The sequence below is a fragment of the Eschrichtius robustus genome, chromosome 4 (genome assembly GCF_028021215.1).
Source record: "Eschrichtius robustus isolate mEscRob2 chromosome 4, mEscRob2.pri, whole genome shotgun sequence".
NCBI classification, from domain to species: Eukaryota; Metazoa; Chordata; class Mammalia; order Artiodactyla; family Eschrichtiidae; genus Eschrichtius; species Eschrichtius robustus.
Genome location: NC_090827.1, coordinates 2569552 through 2590956, shown reverse-complemented (window position 1 = coordinate 2590956; position 21405 = coordinate 2569552). Strand labels below are relative to the sequence as shown.

Genomic DNA, 21405 nt, shown 5'->3' with positions numbered 1-21405 from the left:
TTAGTCCAGGCTACTGTAACAAATTACAAATTATAGAATGGGTGGTTAAAACAACAAACATTTATTTCTCACGGTTCTGGAGGCTGGAAGGCTGAGATCGGGGTGCCAACGTGGTCAGGCTCTGGTTGAGACCCCTCACCCTGCTTGGCAGGAGGCTGTCTTCTTGCTGATCCTCACCCGGCCCAGAGCAGAGAGAAGAGGCATGCTCTTCTGTCTCTTCTTACAAGGGCACTAATTCCACCACAAGCACGTCACCTTCATGATCTCACAACCTCCCGAAGGCCTCATCTCAAAACACCATCACTTTGGCCACTGGAGTTTCAACATGTGAATTTTGAGGGGAGACAACATTCAGTCCACAGCACCTGCCAAGAGCACCTCGCTGAGATAAGAATATTTTGTTTACAAGTTCCTAAGCTCCCCTGAATTTAAATGCAGATTTATTGCCATCAGCTCTATTGTCTGGTTGTTTCTGTATCCTAAGTAATTAGTGCAAAGATAAAGCAAAGAGCATTGCCTTTGAGCTGGTGATGACCTCAATCAAGGTTGTCTTCATACCCCAAAGACCTGCAAAATAATGTGCCTTTTGAACCAAAGCATTGGTTATTTCCTGTAGGGAAATAATTGGGGTGTGTTATATTTAGAGAAGCAACATGTTCATTCTTATAAAAATAATTGATTTTCTTCTACGTGTACAGTGCTTTGTATCTGTTCACCTTTTTAATTGCAGAACCCATCCCAAGCTTCTTACCAAAGTTCTTTGGCTTATAATTTTTGGCTACGATACACATTACATGTGGCCATGGGAACCTGAGGACTGCCTTTTGGAAACCTCTGTGATTTTACTGTAAAAGGTATCTTTATGGATGCAGAACTGGTGCTGGCCTGTAGAGGATTTGATTTCTTTCTGTGATTTTCCTCCATACCCAGCCACGAGGGCTCCTGGTTTTCATTACATGGATTGTGAACGTCAGTCTCTCTCAAATTTCTTCTTTTCCCAGTATTTATGGATTATGACCTTGCTTTGAGCAAGGGGCTCGAATCGTAGGGCTGGGTGGTGAAGGTGGGCGGCTGGGTATGTGATATAACCTGTTCTCTGTGTGTTCTAATCCAATGGATGCAATGTCTAGGAGGAAACAGAACACTATTCATAGAGGGAGAAGAGGTACAGAACGACCTCGCATAATGTGGTTTTGAGTCTTCTGAACTTTTTACTTTATCCTTCCTCCTTTGGCATTTTCCTCTCTTCTTCCTGGCCTGCCCCATTCTTTTTGGGGTTTGTCCACCAGGGCAACGGGTCTCAAGCATAAGCATGCATCAGATAACTGGAGGGCTCGTTACCATACAGATTACAAGGCCTCTCCTCCAGAATTTCTAATTTAGCAGATCTGGAGTGAGGCTGAAGGGTTGCATTTCTAATAAATTCCCAGGTGGAGTTAATACTGCTGGTTCAAGGCCAGAGTTTGAAAACCACTGGTCTATGGAGTCCCAACTGCCAACTGGCAAACTGCCAATGCCTGGAAGTGGGACGGGGAGGATGGGCTCTTCCTTGACCTTGCACCCCATTTCCTGCCTGGAAACCAGCGTGTACTGCTAGGGCCTTGGTGTCTCAGAATAAAACATGAAAATCCCTCCATCAGGCTTTGCCTGTAGTTCTTTCCCGGGGCTTGAATGCATAGGGTGGACGGGCCGGATACATGACACCAACACATTCTGTCTTTTCTAATCCAGTTTCTTTATCAATTTATAACCGTGCGTGTGTGGTTTTCAGAGCCCAACAATTTATCAGATGTGCCACACATGTCTGAACCATCGTGGGGAACACAACTGAGTCTCAAAACGAGATACAAATGTAGAAACGACCCCAGATTTCTCTCTGTCTTCTTTTCCTGTACTTTTAAGGTGTTTATTTATAGCTCCATTTCTAATGTGCCCAATTTAATCTAGGATCGCCAGGGGGCCTTCCTTGTACTCTGCCAGCAGCTTATTTCTTTGACACCAACTTGCCTTAGGGGAGGAGAGAAGAGATCCTTCGTCTGCACTAGTTTCCTGCAAGGAGCCTAAGGATTGAGAGTGCTTTATCCCCTCTTCATCCCTCCACACAGGCTGAAAACCACTGCTGCTTGGGGCGTTCTGTCCTAAGACAAGAACGACCCAGGGCCAGCGTGTCTGTCTGTCCTGGCTTCCCTGGGAGTGTGGGTTGGAAACAGAGAATTGAGGCCTTCAGTATCCACGGCTGAAACAGAGAAGCTTAGCTGTCTAGACTGTCTGGGGCTTTTAGAAGGAACTTACCTCAGACTTACCTACTTTTTCTGTACTCCACAATGAGTCTGTGTGTTCTTGGGCTTCAGAATTATAAAACAAATGCTGATTATTATCACATGCATAGATCATCTAATTATCTAGAAGTGAAATGACAACGCTACGAATATCTGTTGCTTCCAATATGTGTCAGCTTGACTGTCATATATTTTACCTGTTTCCTATACTATGCTGTGTTTCTGGAAACATTGCTCAGTTTCTGGGCACGTGGCGGGACCTTCCTAACACAAACACAACTTGAAATAAATGGAACCAACATTCCTAGGGAGATGAGGCTAAAGGGATTATTGTGGGAGATTTCTACACCGGGAAAAGGCAGGATTACTCTTCACCAGATATAACAGCAGACACAGGGGAGGAGACCCAATGCAGTGAAAGGCCAGCCAGTTTGTCCCCTGGAAATGGGCCTATTGGTGTTCTCTTGGTCGCACGTGAGAGATGGGCCTAGGACACTCACCATCGCTTCATAGATGGATAAGTCTAGCTTTGAGAAGACATGGGGTTTTCTTTGAAAGTGCTTCTCCTATTGAGACTAGGTGTGGTGGCGTGGGTCAATAGGAGAAATGTCCTTAGCAGTGAGTCATCAGTGTCAGATAAAAGTGCACGTATTTCTACAACTCATAACACAAAACCTGTAACGTCTTTATAAGGTTTTTTTTTGTTTTTGTTTTTTATAGATTTATTTATTTATTATTTTTAGCTGTGTTGGGTCTTCGTTTCTGTGCGAGGGCTTCCTCTAGTTGCGGCAAGCGGGGGCCACTCTTCATCGCGGTGCGCAGGCCTCTCACTGTCGTGGCCTCTTTTGTTGCGGAGCACAGGCTCCAGATGCGCAGGCTCAGTAGTTGTGGCTCACGGGCCCAGTTGCTCCGCGGCATGTGGGATCTTCCCAGACCAGGGCTCGAACCCGTGTCCCCTGCATTGGCAGGCAGATTCTCAACCACTGCGCCACCAGGAAAGCCCTATAAGGTTTTAAAGACAGATCTAAGCACTACTGAAGGAACCACCAACTTCTTGGTACCAATTAAACCCCTTTGTAACAAAATTTCAAAGCTTATCAGGCTAAGAGTGTTTCAGCAACAGGTCAGGCCAGCTTGGTCCCGCCCAGGCCTGCTGTTAGGATGGGTAGCAAGAGTACTAGCAAATTCCTCATGACAAGCAGGACAGAGGTCAGACCCAAGAACCGAGGCTAAAGCCAGGATTATGGTTCTAAGAGAGCTGTGGGTCCTACAGGTCAGGAGGATGGTGGGCAAGTGTTACGGAGCCTGGGGGCAGGTCTGGACAGCACAGACCGGGGATAGAGTATCCATCTGTGGGTCTATAGCCTACGTAACAAGTCTGGGTCAACCACAGCAAGGAAAAGCTTAACACTTAGTTCTTCAGTGACTGGAGCCCTTACGTATCCCTCTGGTGGGTGAGCTCGTCCCCACGGTAGCAGCAAACAGCACACCTGACAGACGTGGGGAAAGGAGAGTCCTTCCCACTGTCGGTCCTGGTCCTGGATTTCTCCCAGGTTGAAGGAGAAACAGCCTTTCCACACGTGGATCTTTCCCTTGGAAGACCTGAAGGATTTAAAGATTATTTCCCTGACAGTAAAACCTAACGCGTATCCCTTGACTGTGAAAAGCTGTTAATTTGCTTCTGAGACCAGCCACTGAACCTTTAGAAGAGTGAATTATAACCCTGCACATTGGACATTTTTCAAACTATGGATTTCTGGGCTCCTCCTCACAGCAATTAAAGGAGAATCTCTGGGGAGCTGGATGGGACCTAGGCATCTATTTTTCAAATTTCCAGTGATTTCGTTGTTCTTCAAGTTTTTCATTTAATTCTTGAATGATGAAAGTATCAGGACCTCTTCACTATAAATAAAAAAGATGTAAAACATTATTACTCTCTCACTCCCTTTCTATATGGGGGTATAACGGCTATATCCACGATACAAAGAATATAAATGAATATTTGTTTACCCACCACCTCTTTCAGTTTTATTAAAGGGTAAGATATATACGGAAAAGTGCACGAATAGTAAATGGATAGCCAAGGAGTTATTCCCAAATAAATACCATCTAGGTCAAGAAATAGAACATTAGGGAGTTCCCTGGTGGTCCAGAGGTTAAGACTCAGCTCTTTCACTGCAGGGGCCCAGGTTCAATCCCTGGTCAGGGAACTAAGATCCCGCAAGCTGCACGGCATGGACAAAAAAAAAAAAAAAAGAGAAATGGAACATTGCCACAAACCCATGTTACTTCTCCATAAAGGTATAAAAAATTCCCGGGTTATTTTAATGGGCCACACCATTGTCTCTTTTTCTTTTTAATTAATTAATTAATTAATTAATTAATTTATGGCTGTGTTGGGTCTTCGTTTCTGTGCGAGGGCTTTCTCTAGTTGCGGCAAGTGGGGGCCACTCTTCATCGCGGTGCGCGGGCCTCTCACTGTCGCGGCCTCTCTTGTTGCGGGGCACAGGCTCCAGACGCGCAGGCTCAGTAGTTGTGGCTCACGGGCCTAGTTGCTCCGCGGCACGTTGGATCTTCCCAGACCAGGGCTCGAACCCGTGTCCCCTGCATTGGCAGGCAGATTCTCAACCACTGTGCCACCAGGGAAGCCCCACACCATTGTCTTATTGTCTACTTTTCCGCTTTCTTTTGCTCATGATTTATTTCTTTTTTTTTTATAGATTTATTTTTTAATGGAGAGAGAATACTTTAGGTATGAGGTAATATTATCACATCAGTCTCTCTGAGCTAATAATATTCAGAGCAGTAACAAATATTTTGAGTGTTCTATGTGTCCTCACGGGGTGTATGTGAATATTATATCGCGACAACAAATTTTCAAACCGTGACTCACTCAAGGAATTCAGGCTTATTTTTCTAAAACTGAATGGAACTTCGCTCTGGAGCCCCATGATACCTGACGGGAGAAAATACCTTTCTGTTCAGTTTCAGCCGTGACCTTGAGCAACAGATGGGAATGGTTGCACATTCCAAAGTGCGGTGTGGGATCGCCGTGCCCGGGAAGGCGGCTGCTGTCTTGGGGAGCCTGAGGCTGCTGAGGCAGAGGACGTGACCGTGTCTGTTGGACCATTTGTGGGCGATACACACAGGCCCAAGCGAGAAAGCCAGCCTGCTGGTTATCTCAAATGCTTTCCAAGAGAAGGGCCTGAAGAAACAAGGTGATCTCCGCGGAATAGGGGGCTGCCAGATTCCAAGGGGCTGAGCAGACGTCGACAGCCAGCCAGAGAGGCCACGATCTTCAAAGTGACTGCACCTTCCCCCCTAGAGGGTCAGCTTCATGCACCTGCCCAGCCCCGAGAGCCGGTATGCCAATTCACGACGTCAGAGGGCAGCAAGGACATTTGTGCTGTTTCCTCTCCCTTCCCAGCACCCTTCACCTCTGGAACAGCCAGAGCCAAACCCAAAGCCAAGCGGGTGGGTGGGAGGATGAGGAACGGGTAGTCTAGACAGAAGAAACAATCCCAAATGGATTTCCTTTCACCCTGTTCAGTAGATTTTGGCCATACTTTTTTGAGGAACAGCAAAATGCCCGAGAGGGGAAATGCTGTAAACGTAAAAGAAATGTGAACATCTCGACTACTACATAGAATCTAACTTTTGATTCGTGTGTGTACGTGTGTGTCTGCGGCTCAGATGATGGAGACATTTTAAAAAGTCAGACTACAGAAATTATGCCTGAATTTTTATCCAAAGGAGTCGAGAAGGGCTACGAGTGCACAGAGTGGGTTTGAATAGGCAGTGGGGAGGATGGTTCAAATTGTTCTCTGATGCTATCTGCTGAGCCCTGTTTATCCAGTGTATGTGTAATAGCAATACATTAGGTGCACCCATGATTCCATGAGCTGGTTCCTAATCCTACCAGAGACCTTCCCCTTCGGCAGCCCTGTTTATCCAGTGTATGTGTAATAGCAATACGTTAGGTGCACCCATGATTCCATGAGCTGGTTCCTAATCCTACCAGAGACCTTCCCCTTCAGCAGCCCTGTTTATCCAGTGTATGTGTAATAGCAATACGTTAGGTGCACCCATGATTCCATGAGCTGGTTCCTAATCCTACCAGAGACCTTCCCCTTCGGCAGCCCTGTTTATCCAGTGTATGTGTAATAGCAATACATTAGGTGCACCCATGATTCCATGAGCTGGTTCCTAATCCTACCAGAGACCTTCCCCTTCGGCAGCCCTGTTTATCCAGTGTATGTGTAATAGCAATACATTAGGTGCACCCATGATTCCATGAGCTGGTTCCTAATCCTACCAGAGACCTTCCCCTTCGGCAATGGTGACTCCCTGTCAGATGCCAGGGCTGGGAGAAGGGCCTCCAAGAAGTTCAATGAGGTGTCAGGGACAAACATTTTGGGGGCAAGAGGAGTCAACCAAGTTTACTAAGTCAGACAACTCTGATCTACTTCCTAAGCATTTCTCCACTAAAAAAACCTGCTTTGGAAACAGCTAGCAGAGTCTTCCGCTTAGTAGAACCTGGCCTCTGCCAAAGACTTACTTTTACTTTTTAAAGAGTTCAGGTCAGTTATTCTTCTGAATACTGAAAATAACAAGATAGTTTTACAAACCAGCTTGGTTATAGTTTCCTTTCAAAAAGTTAATATTTACTATCTAGAAAATAATTCTGGGCTCATGGAAGTGTGCTTTAAGAGTATTGCTACCATATGATCCAGCAATCCCACTCCTGGGCATATATCCGGAGGAAATCATGGTTTGAAAGGATGCATGCACCCCAATGTTCATTGCAGTGCTGTTTACAATAGCCAGGACATGGAAGCAACCTAAATGTCCATCAAAAGTGAATGAATAAACAAGTTGTGGTACATATATACAATGGAATACTACTCAGCCATAAAAGAGAATGAAATAATGCCATTTGCAGCAACATGGATGGAACTAGAGATTATCACACTAAGTGAAGTAAGTCAGAAAGAGGAAGACAAATATCTTATGATATCACTTATATGTGGAATCTAAAAAAAAAAATGATACAAATGAACTTATTTACAAAACGGACTCATGGACTTAGAGAATGAATTTATGGTTACCAGGGAGGAAGGTGGTAGGGAGGTATAGATTGGGAGTTTGGGATTAACATATACACACTACGATATATAAAACAGACAACCAACAAGGACCTACTGTATAGCCCAGGGAACTCTACTCAATATTCTGTAATAACCTAAATGGGAAAAGAATTTGAAAAAGAATAGATACATGTATATATATAACAATCATTTTGCTGTACACCTGAAACTAACACAGCATTGTTAATCAACTATTCTCCAATATAAAATAAAATTTAAAAAAAGAGTATTGGATAACAAAGGAAATCGATTTGATGCTTAAGTTCTCATGAAGTTTAGCCAGAATCTATGGGGACTTCTAGGAAGAATGGTCTGAGTTTGAGTGCTACAGGAACAGTTCTAGTATAATTTTTGGTATTTGATCACTTGGAAGTTTATCCTTTCCTTCTATACATATTCCAATGCCTTGATCTTTTCCACATTGTTAAATATAGTCTTTTTACAATTACACACCGTACTCTAATTCCCACTCCCTGCCCTCACCCCCCATAACAACCTTCTTTTCCTGTGGGGAAAACATTCCCTGTCCCCTGCCTGCCTGCGTGCCTTCTAGACTCTATTTGCTGTAGAAGCACAAGCAATAAGTCTAAGTGAGACCCAGAGGTCATCAACCCCTGCCTTTGTGCCAGGACAAGCAAGCCACCTACACCAATCACTAACCTGTTTTTAAAAGAAACCTCCAATCAGGGAGAATCCACAACTTCTTTTTGTGAACTGTTGCACCGAGCAACGGCACACTATAAATGTCTCTTCCCACTGATGTGTACTCTTATCTGCCTGTTCTTTTTTCTCCCTCATTTGCATTAACCCTTTCTGCCTTTTTATGAACTTCTGGGCCTTCTCTTCTCAGAAGCGGTGGGAGACTAATGTTACTCTGGACACAGCCGGGATGGAAAGGTAAGTCCCTGGCAACGTTGGTGCCCTAATCCCCGGTGGCTGGGATGGACAGAGAGGCGAATGCATTCACCTCGTGAGGCGTTTATTTCACTGCTGCTAAGCGAACACTCTCAAATGCTTTTTAACACCAAAAAGGCTGACACTTCTGCGTCTGTTTCCAAATAGGACACTAGAGGGCTCCCAGGAGTTAAAAATAAGTGGAAAAATACGGCATTTGCTTTTTTTCCTCCAGAATTTAAAATTAAAGTTTATTTTTTACAATATTTAAAAAAAAAAACCCTTACACATCTTAAAAGTGGGTTGTCAGCAGCCAGTTAACAAGTACCCGTTTTGCTTTGCAATCAGAAGTTTTCAAGGGAGCTTTGAAAGCAGAGCTGAAATATTTGAAATGTGGAACACTCTTGACCATGAAATATGTTCTACTTACATGCCTCAGCCTTTAATAGTTCTTTGCATTAGCGTCAGGGATTACATTCTTCCTGGAGCCAAGCACGGGGCCAGCTGTGTAAGTAAGGTTGCTTACTAGTTCTTCTTTTTAATAATGTGAAAGAGTAGAGCTAGAGGGCTTTTGGTTTTCTTCTTTCAGCTGACTTTGGTGAAAAGAAAAGGAATAAAAAGCAGTTAGATGTGTGTTTTGTGTTTATGTGTGTGTGTGTGTGTGTGTATGTGTGATTGAATAAATGTAATTGCTTCCAAGATACATGGGCATGTATGGCTTTATATTATAATAACCCTTAAAGTAAGATAATGGAATATATTATGAAGAAAAGACTGTACCATACGATTAAGAGAATATGTTTCTGAATTTGAATGTTAATACTTGGTGCTTCTGTCCAATTAGTTAATGCAGGACTTTTAAAAATAAATAGAAGATAGCTACAGATTTCTAAAACCTTAGGTTACTTTTCTTAAATTATTTCTGAATTTCAAAACGAAAAGCCTGGATTTGTCCAATTTTAATGCTTTTCCTTCAGGATCAAATTAAATGACTCTAGTTGCAAGTTATAAAATAGTCTTGGATTTTGGTGGTTGGTTTTCACTAATGGAAACTGAATATCAAATCTATACATCTATCTTGTTTCTATTTGTTTTAAACCTCACTTAAAAAGTCATTTCGTGGTGATAGTGATGAAAGGAAAGGTTCCGTGTTTTCCTTTCCTCCTGTGGAGGAACTGACCGAGTCTGAGGCTGTGACTCAGTTCACTCTGTGTCCATTCATTCCCAGGAACTAGCCAGACCTCTCCTCGGGGTTCAGAAGGTTTGCTGTGGCCAGTGTCAGAAGCCTTCCCGGCCCCATCACCCGCCCTTAACTTCCTCCTCGGCCCACTGGCGACCACTTAGACACCTGCGCGGAGGCGACAGCTGCGTTCAGAAAGCCATGCATCGTGCCAGAAGGAGCCGACGGCAGACTTTAAACCCTGCTCGGCATGTGGACGAGACGCAGAAATGAGCTGTCCGGACCAGCCGGGGCAGCTCCTAAACTGGTTCCTCTCCTCCCTGTGCGTCCCGAGGGCGCGGAAACTCTGGAGCAGCCGGCGCCCCAGGACCAGGAGGAACCTGCTGCTGGGTACGGCCTGCGCCATCTACCTGGGCTTCCTGGTGAGCCAGGTGGGGCGCGCCTCTGCCCCGCACGGAGGGCGCGCGCGCCAGGGGCCGCACTGGAGCCGGGCCACCGCCGAGGCCCCCTTCCCTGAGATACCCCTGGACGGCACGCTGGCCCCTCCCGAGGCCCAGGGCAATGGGACCACGCTGCAGCCCAACAACGTGGTGTACATCACCTTGCGCTCCAAGCGCAGCAAGCCCGCCAGCATCCGTGGCACCGTGAAACCCAAGCGCAGGAAGAAGTATGCGCTGGCTTCTCAGGCCCCGGGACCCGGGGCTTTGGTGGGACCGTCCCTTCGGCCTCAGGAAGCTGCAAGGGCAGCTGAGGCTGAAGTGCCCGGGCACGTCCGGGGAGGAAACCTGGCCAAGGCTGGGGAGCGACCCTGGGGGTGGAGGCAGGGTCTGGGAGCGCGAGGTGGGGACGCAGATGTGCAGCGGCCCCGGGCCGGGGGAAGCAACATCAGGATCTACAGCGAGAGCGCCCCGTCGTGGCTGAGCGGAGACGACATCGGCCGGATGCGCCTGCTGGCCGACGGCGCGGTGGCGGGTCTCCAGCCGGCCTGGCCCGGGGGCAGGGCGCGCCTGCTGCTGCTGGAGGGGACCGGCCGGCCCGCGGCGCCCGCCTGCGGCCCCAGCCCCTGCGGGCTGCTCAAGCAGCCTCTGGACATGAGCGAGGTGTTTGCCTTCCACCTGGACAGGATCCTGGGGCTCAACCGGACCCTGCCTTGTGTGAGCAGGAAATCCGAGTTCATCCAAGGTAACCGTTTCCCGGGCTTCTTGTTTGCAGCTGTTGGAGACTGGGCTTGATTTCCTCTTTTCCCTCAGCCTCTTTTTCTAAATGGTTTTCTCCACCCGCGTTTCCCGTTTGGAGAGCAGCAGCGCGTCTTTCCATGCGCTTGGCGTCCTCGATTTTCTCGGCTTTGGGGGGACACGAGAGCGCCCGGGCGGTGCTGCGCTGCGCACGCGATTGAAGCCCCCGCGGCGCAATCTGTGCTCTCCGTTCCCCTCGCCGCGCTTCCCAGAGGCTTATTACATCTCATTAAAGCCAGGGGCAATTTGTGTGATGAGGAGAGGGAGCCGGGGTGGAGACAGAGAACTTGCTGACAGTCAGGCATATTAGTAAATGGGTTTGTATGGAAGTAAGTAGAATCCTGTGCACTGGAAGCTTTTAAAAATAAAGGCGAAGAGGGTTATCTTTCTTCGGCAGATGGAATCTTTTTAAGAGGCCCAGAGCCAGACCATGTTAGATTCGACCCCTTCATCTTTCGCGATGGACGTGACCGCTTTAGCTTACAAAGAAAATGAGGCCAAAAGAGGTGATTTGTTCAGTGTATATACCAACCAGCCACGTGGTTTCTCCGAGTCCATGACTATGGTTTATTGAGCCTGAGTGCCGCGAGATGCCGTCAGGTGACAAACGCTGTGGCAGGTTCTGGGGTGTGCAGTCTGCCGATTCAGCTGCAGGCGTCAGGGCTGGTGTGTGACAATGCTCACGCCACAGAAAGGGTTTTCTCTGAATCCTAAGGCTCTTCCAGCGTTCCAGCACAAAGTAGGGTGGGTCCTTGGCTGCGTTTGAAAGCAGAGTGATCCCAGAAGTTACCACTCTGAATCCAGGCTGGTCCAAGAGGCTAAAAAGGACCCCAAAGAGATAATAAGCTCAAAGGCTATTTCCTTACTGCCTGTCACCACAAAACGTAGCATTTCAGCCCAGTTCCCGTGGAGTCTGGACTGGAATGGATTAAAGCCTTGGGAGTGGCCAAAAGGCAAACTGCATTTTCAATGGCTTCGGGGGTATGATTTAGTCTTAGAATGGGTACTTCTTGAAGTACCACTGGTTTACTTAGAAAGACCTGGCATTCCCTACTCATCCTGGTTCGTGGCGAAGTGCTGCAGATTCACAGGTGTGTTTCGATGCCCCGGATTCACAAAGTCGTCCACCAGGATGACGCTGACGTGAGAAAGCCTCTCGGACGTTCTGTCAAATGTGGTACAACCTCATTCCTGGAGGGTCCTCACTACTTGCTAAGCGCTATGCTGACTGAGACGTAGCGTCTCTGTACATCTTGACTCCTGTGTTTCTCACAGCAGTACTAGGAGGTAGGTGCGATTCTTATCTCCACGTGGAGATGAGAAAGCCGAGGCTTATTTAGGCAAAGTAACTGGCCTCATGTTAATGGTTAAGCTGGGTTTTGCGCCCAGGCCCAGCAAACTTCAAAACGTCAGCTCTTAGCCGTTGGGCTTAGGTGACACTACCACTTCTGTCCAGACAGGTGCACCCTGGAGAGAGGGAGGATGCAGGTGGGCACGGAGAAGCAGGCACACACTGAGCCTGTCCTGCACCAAGCAGGGCAGAGGGTCCCCCTGGAAGGCTCCCTTGCCGTTCATTCATGTCATAAAGGCCCTGAGAAGAGGTGATGCGTGCTTGAATGTATCCTGAGGCATGGTACTCTGATCTGTCCTTCCAGCTTCCCTGGGAGCTCCTGGACGGAAGTTGAGAGAGGAAAGTAGCGGTTAGGAGCCTGGGCTCTGGAGCTGGACCCCTGGGTTTGAATTTACCAACCGTGTGACCCACAGACGTCACAGTATCTCTCTGACCCTCCATGTTCTCAGCTCTAAGTGACAACAGTACCCACCACATGAGGTTGTTGCTAGTTAACACAGGGAAAACACGTAGACCTGGTGCTGGACACACAGTAAACCTTCAATAAATACTGCTATTATTTGTGTTACTACACGAAGCACATGAGGTTCCAAGTTCACTGAGTTACTCATATAGCCTCCAAGCCTCACCTATCATTTCTTTTTTTTAATTGAAGTCTAGTTGATTTACAATGCTGTGTTCTTTCAGGTGTACAGCAAAGTGATTCAGTTATACATATATATATTCTTTTACAGGTTCTTTTCCATTATGGTTTATTACAAGGTATTGAATATAGTTCCCTGTGCTACACAGTAGGTCCTTGTTGTTTATCTATTTTATAGATAGCAGTGTGTATCTGTTAATCACAAATTCCTAATTCCTCCCCTTCCCCTTTGGTAACCAAGTTTGTTCTCTATGTCTGTGAGTCTGTTTCTGTCTTGTAAATAAGTTCGTTTTTACCGTTTTTTTAGATTCCACATATAAGTGACATCATATGATATTTGTCTTTCTCTGTCTGACTTACTTCACTTAGTGTAATAATCTCTAGGTCCATCCATATTGCTGCAAATGGCATTATTTCATTCTTTTTTTGGCTGAGTAATATTCCATTGTGTATATACCACATCTTCTTTATCCATTCATCTGTCAGTGGACATTTAGGTTGCTTCCATGTCTTGGCTATTGTAAATAGTGCTGCAGTTAACACTGGGGTGCGTGTATCTTTTCGAATTAGAGTTTTCTCTGGATACGTATCATTTCTTCATGTGACAGGGCTAGGACTAAAACGTAGGTCTCCTGCTGGCTTAGTTAAACTTTTTGGTGTCAGGATACCTCTTAGGTATTTAATTCTGTTCTCTGAATATCCAGCATCTTTGGGAATGAAGAAGGCAGTTGCATTAAATTTGAAGGAGACATCTATAATTCCAATGTAGACTGGTGTTCCTCTCTCTTTGCAGAAGTAAGTGATGATGGAAAGAAACCAACAAGGTTGTATTGACATGACTCTCAATGTGATGAGTTAAATACCTAAGACTGTATCTCCAGGAATACCAGAACTTTCTTTATTCTTTCTTTGATACTTTCTACTAGAATGTAGTTACTGAGAGTCATAAAATCAGACCAGTTTCCTCAAGAGGCTAGGACATGATTTATAGTTATGAGTACTCTACACAATATAATTCTACTCATGGAGACATTGTACTGATGTAAAGTACATAAATAGATCAGTTCTGGTCACGGTAGGGGATTAACAGTCTTAGGTTCTTGGTATCTCTCTTCACTCACCTACCTCTAGTCTTTTCCTGACTTGTGTCTTTCTTCCCTTGATTTCCACAGATGTGTGGATCTCCCCTCTAGAGTCCTCCTAGTCTTCTCTTTTCCAAGCTTAGCTTTATTTGCGCCTCCCTAGCTACCTAAGGGGGTGATGGATCTTATCTTGTTACCCAGCATCTGTTTCTGGCTCATTCTATATCATTGCTTTATAATTATAGTTGCTTATTTAATCATCTCTTCTTTCCCACTAGGCTCTAGATCTGTGAAGGCAGAGACATTTCCTGTCGTGCTCATCATTGAATGTCCTGATCCCAGGGGAGAGTCTGGCACATAGTAGTTGCTCAATAAATATTTTTGAATGAATGCAAGAATGCATTTTTGGTCTGTTTCACTGACTCCAAACAGTAAATCTGTACTTCCTTCTGGCTTCAAAAACTCAGGACAAGTGCTACCATTTTAGTCCTAAATCCAGGCTGGGATTTCTCCTCGAGATTCTTATAAATAGCTCATTGAAAAGGTAAAGAAAAATATCCTTGGCAGCCTCTGTATTATGCAAATAATAAGGTTTAGGGAGCTTATTCTTGTGAGGACCATCAATATAATATGGTCTGTGGCTTCACACTGTAATGTAATTTGATAATGAGTTTTCTGTAGGAGGAAAAATAGAACTCAGCTTAGGTAGGCATTTCTCTGATGATCTGGCTTGGTCTGGGAGGAGATCTTTTCATATCTGGGAGAGTGGATAGTCAGCCAGTCCTGTAAATAGTCTGCCTTAAGTGTTGTTTCTGTTCTCTGACTTTTGATGAATGTTTGTGAAAATAAATTCATGTTTAGTACCAAGAACATCTTTAGTCTCTTGTGAGTCAAATATAGATATTAGGCTTATCGCAGTTAATCTCTCAAAGAAACCTATGCAGGAGACACTTTCTTACCTCAATTTTGAGAAGAAAGAAAGATAAGAAGAAGGCAGCTCAAGGTCATACAATGAGTTAATTGTCCAGAAAGAATTCAAGCCCTTGTCTTGTAACTTCCAAGACTTTCCTCTTTATCAATCTGCTTTCCTCACCAAATCCTTTTGGGGGGCCTTAAGGTGTGTCTTCTTTCTCCATCACCACGACCTATTTGTATACCTGGTTATCTAACACAACGAGACCTTGATGACTTGTGTACTGATGCACAGATACGGGCTCTGGGAACCTCTTATTTCTCAAGGAGACAACAACCGTGACCATAGCAAGAGTAATATTGAATGTTACCGTCTACTGGCACTGTTTTAAGTACCATGCACCTATTATCTCAATAAATCCTCCTAAACTTTTTATAAGGTGGGTACTCTACGAGAGGCCTTTTGTGGATGTGGAAGTAGAGGCCCAGTGTAATTAAATACCGTTGCCGAAAGTCATGTACATTACCTGGATGTAAAAAGGAGACATACGATGCAAAGGGAGATGTAAAAGAGCATCAGAGGCTGTGACTGAACGATGTGCCCGCCCCAGCCTCTCAGATGAAACTTTCTGTTCATCCAGCCCAAAGACAAAAGGTCCCAATGATAAAGCTCATCTTCAGGTATGTATTTGTTTGTTTGTTTGTAAAACTGACACAGGTGATCCTATCAGCCCAGAGCCACTAGCTCAGGTTCGTCTGGGACAGGTTCTTGGTTGTATAACCTGATGAATTCTAGATGACTCTCCTTGAATCCAACAATATATATATGTGAAATTAGCAGGTTTACTGGCCCTGAACTGTACACTGGACCATTTTCTGACAGGTGTCACTCCAAAGATATCCCAGAAAATGAGAAGGTTGTACTTGGGGAAGGACAAGGTTGTAATTAGGTAGGGAGGGCCAGGAGGGTACCACCCTACAAAATCCAGCCATGACCACTAGACCAGAGTCTCATCCTATGCGTATCTGTGTGGGAAATGCAAAAGTGAATTGAAATATAGCATCAAAGGCCTCGTAAAGAAATCCATGTTTGCGATAATGATGTATTTTTCAGTTGTAAACTTATAAAGAATCTAGTGTTACGCCTCACAGAGTGTCTATAGTGCATTTGGTGTCATTTGACTATTGCATTACTTAACAATTCCACACAGCAGATAGTACTGATACTTTATATATGGGAATCCTGAGGCTCGGTGAGGTGTGAAATTTGCTCAAGGACGCATAGCTAGTGAGCAGTGGAAGTGGCATTTGTACCCAGTTCTGTCTGATACTAAAGTATCCTCATGTTGCTTCTCTTGACCTACATTACCTCTCCAATATAACTTGATATAATCATGGGATAGTGACAAAAATGTTCAAATTTTAACATGGTGATTTCTGATTTACCATTATGCCAATCTTTCTATTTAACTTCTTTTTTCAACTCAACCACTTAACATTGATAATATTTTCACTCAAAGGAAGTATGGCCATACTACCCTGAACACGGCTACAAGGGCTGTTGTTGTTGTTTAAATACAAGCCAACGCTTCCCAGATTTTCTTGTTTGACCGTAAACAATCGTGTATATGCCAATATGACTGAATGTATTAGTATGTTTTCTGCCAAACTGTCCTTGCAAAAATCATCAATCATGATAGAGGTCACCAGATACTATGTGATACTGATACATTTAAATACTTTTTTAAACAAGATATTTAAAAATACGTATCTAAGACAAGACAAAGCAGACTATGTCCATGTAGAGAGCAGAAGAGCCCCAGCCCCCTGTGATCTTCCACGGAGCACTTGGGCCAAGCTCCCCAGCAGTCTGCGCAGAGATGCAAGTGAATCCCAAGGGCTACCATTTTGGCAGCACTTAAGCATTGTACTGTTTTTCACGCCCAGCATGGGAGATGCATTATGTGTGCTTTATTTTTAGGATGCCGCTTTACGGCCATAGAGCTGTCAGACTGGATTAGGTCGCCTCGTTCCAGGAACGCTGTGTGTCGGGGCTGCTTGGGTGACAGACTGCAGGCACCTCACCCACTTCCGTTTAAATTCAGTGTAGATGCCACTGTGCTCACTGTTCTCCGACTTGTACTGCCTCGTCTCGTCACAGAGCAGGAGGAACACGGTGGGTACTTTCCTCTCTCCTCTCGAGTCCGTGCGAGCAGTGCTGTGAGCTCCACGCTGGTGGTGCGGCTGCCAGAGCAGGGGAGTGGCAGCTGCACAATTCCTGTCGCCCCAGGCTCTCAGGTGAGGACAGAGGCATTTTGCAGGGAGTTATGACAATAACCCAGATGCCCTCACAACTTGGAAACACACTGACTTCAAAATCCTGGAAGTCTGGGACGTGGGTGCAAACTTTCTTAAAATACTGACTCAGGAGTATAGGAATCATGTCTTGTTTCTGAAAATCTGGATGGAAAGCACATTGTGTTCTTTTTTTAAATTTTTATTTATTTATTTTATTTATTTTTGGCTGTGTTGGGTCTTCGTTTCTGTGCGAGGGCTTTCTCTAGTTGCGGCAAGCGGGGGCCACTCTTCATTGCGGCGCGCGGGCCTCTCACTATCGCGGCCTCTCTTGCTGTGGAGCACAGGCTCCAGACGCGCAGGCTCAGTAGTTGTGGCTCACGGGCCCAGTTGCTCCGCGGCATGTGGGATCTTCCCAGACCAGGGCTCGAACCCGTGTCCCCTGCATTGGCAGGCAGACTCTCAACCACTGCGCCACCAGGGAAGCCCACATTGTGTTCTTTATCAGAAAAGCTCTAAGGGTATCATCTTTAGCAATCAAGTTGAGCTGATCAACTAAATACATTCATACGTGAACAAAAGTTTACTGAGCGTGGGCTTCAAGCAGTGCTGGGCTCCCCTGTCGTCTTGTTTGCTCACTACATACCTTCTTCGGCAAAGTGGGGGAACTGGGGGACCTTCTCTGCTGTGTCTCTGGAAGTGTCCCCCGATCTCACACGAGGCTGGGGTAGAAGGGGCAGTGGCCAATAGTTGCCACGGTGCTCACAGCCTGAAAGATGCGTGTTCCTCAGCTCCATGCAATCTGTTCCCTTCTACAGCATCACGTTTATCTTTTCTTCTTTTAAGAAATAGTTGTTGAGCACCTGCTATGTGTCAGTTGCTCTTCTAGTCATTAGGGGCCGCATCAGTGGACAAAAGAGTCAAGAATCCCTGTCCCCCTTGGAGCTGACACCATTGGACCACGTGACAGCTCAGTGGCCTGGAGGGACTCTTCTTATGGCCACTGATTTCAAGGTTCACTCAGCACCAGCCTGAGCCCAAGGTCATGACCTTTCCATTGGGACTGAATCTGTTGCCATCTCTGGGTGGGTTTAAGGGCAGCACAGGTGCTGACCTCAGTTAATGGGCAAATATTGACGTTTCAGTCGAATTTGGTTGTAACTGACAGCATTTACCTTCTATTTGTGACTCTAAACATGGGGACGGAGCTGTATAGTTTCCAATTCAAATAGCTTTGTGGTTCAGATTGTGACTGGCATATCTGCTTACTAGGGCTGCTGTCACAAAATACCACAGGTGGGCGGCTTAAACAGAAGACATTTATTTCTCACAGTTCTGGAGGCTGGAAGTCCAAGGTCAAGGTGTCGGCTGGTCTGGTTTCTTCCCAGGCCTCTCTCCTTGGCTTGACGATGGCCGCCTTCTCACTGTGTCCTCATAGGCTCCTTCCTCTGTGGTCCGTCCCCCTCCTGTCTCTCAGTGTGTCCAAACTTCTTCTCATTAGGATACCAGTCAGATTAGATTTGGGCCATTGTAACAGCCTCATTTTAACTTAATTGCCTCTTCAAAGGCTCTTTCTCCAAATGCAGTCACGTTCTGAGGTGCTGGGCGTGGGGCTTCAATGTATACATTTGGGGGAATACAGTTTAGCTTCACAATGACTGTCAGTCTAGACTCCCTGAATTTGAATCCTGGTTCTACTGTGTGACCTGGGTGAATTCTCTTAATCTCTTTCTACCTTATTTCTTCGAGTGTAATGGTATTGATAGCAGTACTGACTTCATCGAGTTGTGGGAATGAAGTGAGCCGATACGGATAAAATACCTCTAACAGTGCCCCCGCATAGGAACGCGCAGTGATTGCTGTGTGTTATTTTCATTCAGTTTCTAGGCTGAGTCAGCTCTTGGTGATCTATCGCTTTAGATTTCCCTAGTTTCTTTCTCTAGATTGATGTTCACGTGAACTAAATACACAGGCACCTCAAACTGTCATGTAAAGAAGGCGCCTGGAGTGGGTGGTGGAGGGTCCCAGTCTCTCCCGTTCGTGGAGGGCGAATCGTTTTACATTCAGCATCTCACCAAACCGCGCAACAGCCCCGCACGTCAGATGTTCTCGGACAGGTCTCCTGTGGGGAAAGTGAGGCTCAGAGACTAGCGTATGTGCAGGTCGTATGCAGTGGGGCTGGGACGCATACGTGGGTGGGAGGGCCCGCCAGCCTCCCCTCATCACTGTCTGCACTACCATCATTATCCTCTCACATCACCTGGACCCTCGGTGCATGTGGCGGCGTAACCATGCGTCCCCATGGAAACCCACCGCCTCCGCGCCCTTTCGGTCTGATTCCCGAGTGCAGCCCCGACGCCTTAACTGTCCCCCTTCTCATGACGGTGATTTGGCGTCAGGAGGAGCGAGGCAGTGATGTCTCCACCACCCCTGTGTTCATCATTCCCGAGTCTCAGAGGATTATGGAGACATGGTGATGGATGGCAGAAGGAGGGCCTGGAAACCCCCCTGCCCCCACCTCTACCTCTCCAGTGCCTCAGTCCTTCTTAACCCACTTAGAGTGAGGACAGTGACATCCCTGCTTACTAGGAGGTCACACCAACCAAACGTTTGCTCAGGGCCCATTGACCATTGCTTTGAACGTAAGGGCTGGAGGTGAAAACTGGGGGATTCTGAAAAATTCACTCATTCATTCCTCAACATTGTTGAATGCTTGCTTTGATCGGGACTTATGGCAGGAGCTGGAGAACCAAAGATGATTGGGAACCAGTCCCTGCTCTCACAGGGCTCCCAGCTTGAGGGCAAGAGACAGCTAACCAAACCCGTCCTACAGGAAGGGTAGGATCTGAAAGAGAAATTAAGGACACACTCCCATTTACCATTGCAACAAAAAGAATAAAATACCTAGAATAAACCTACCTAAGGAGACAAAAGACCTGCATGCAGAAAACTATAAGACACTGATGAAAGAAATTAAAGATGATCCAAACAGATGGAGAGATATACCATGTTCTTGGACTGGAAGAATCAACATTGTGAAAATGACTCTACTACCCAAAGCAATTTACAGATTCAATGCAATCCCTATCAAACTACCAATGGCATTTTTCACAGAACTAGAACAAAAAATTTCACAATTTGTATGGAAACACAAAAGACCCCGAATAGCCAAAGCAATCTTGAGAAAGAAAAACGGAGATGGAGGAATTAGGCTCCCTGACTTCAGACAATACTACAAAGCTACAGTAATCAAGACAGTATTGTACTGGCACAAAAACAGAAATATAGATCAATGGAAGAGGATAGAAAGCCCAGAGATAAACCCACACACATATGGTCACCTTATCTTTGATAAAGGAGGCAAGAATATACAATGGAGAAAAGACAGCCTCTTCAATAAGTGTTGCTGGGAAAACTGGACAGCTACATGTAAAAGAATGAAATTAGAACACTCCCTAACACCATACACAAAAATAAACTCAAAATGGATTAAAGACCTAAATGTAATGCCAGACACTATAAAACGCTTAGAGGAAAACATAGGCAGAACACTCTATGACATAAATCACGACAAGATCCATTTTGACCCACCTCCTAGAGAAATGGAAATAAATACAAAAATAAACAAATGGGACCTAAAGAAACTTAAAAGCTTTTGCACAGCAAAGGAAACCATAACAAGATGAAAAGACAACCCTCAGAATGGGAGAAAATATTTGCAAATGAAGCAACTGACAAAGGATTAACCTCCAAAATATACAAGCAGCTCATGCAGCTCAATAACAAAAAAACAAACAACCCAATCCAAAAACGGGCAGAAGACCTAAAGAGACATTTCTCCAAAGAAGATACACAGATTACCAACAAACACATGAAAGAATGCTCAACATCATTAATCATTAGAGAAATGCAAATCAAAACTACAATGAGGTATCACCTCACACTGGTCAGAATGGCCATCATCAAAAAGTCTACAAACAATAAATGCTGGAGAGGGTGTGGAGAAAAGGGAACCCTCTTGCACTGTTGGTGGGAATGTAAATTGATACAGCCACTATGGAGAACAGTATGGGGGTTCCTTAAAAAACTAAAAATAGAACTACCATACGACCCAGCAATCCCACTACTGGGCATACACCCTGAGAAAACCATAGTTCAAAAAGAGTCATGTACCACAATGTTCATTGCAGCTCTACTTACAATAGCCAGGACAGGGAAGCAACCTAAATGTCCATCAACAGATGAATGGTTAAAGAAGATGTGGCACATATATACAATGGAATATTACTCAGCCATAAAAAGGAACAAAATTGAGTTATTTGTAATGAGGTGGATGGACCTAGAGTCTGTCCTACAGAGCGAAGTAAGTCAGAAAGAGAAAAACAAG

The 21405-nt window shown here is 45.5% G+C and overlaps 1 protein-coding gene across 3 annotated transcripts in view; it reads left to right on the top strand.

Annotated features, from left to right (window-relative positions):
• The first annotated feature begins 8651 nt into the window (after nt 1-8651).
• The window catches only part of GASK1B (golgi associated kinase 1B), a 57366-nt gene continuing 44612 nt past the window's right edge, over nt 8652-21405 (top strand). Inside the window, exons 1-3 of one of the 3 annotated variants that reach the window (XM_068542383.1) lie at nt 8652-8828; nt 9549-10682; nt 16705-16899. In XM_068542383.1, coding sequence (XP_068398484.1) covers nt 9770-10682; nt 16705-16899 — 1108 coding nt within the window. In that variant the 5' untranslated portion in view covers nt 8652-8828; nt 9549-9769. Of the gene's footprint in view, nt 8833-9548; nt 10683-16704; nt 16900-21405 lie in introns of all 3 variants that reach the window. The other 2 variants (XM_068542384.1, XM_068542385.1) reach the window with 2 other exon arrangements.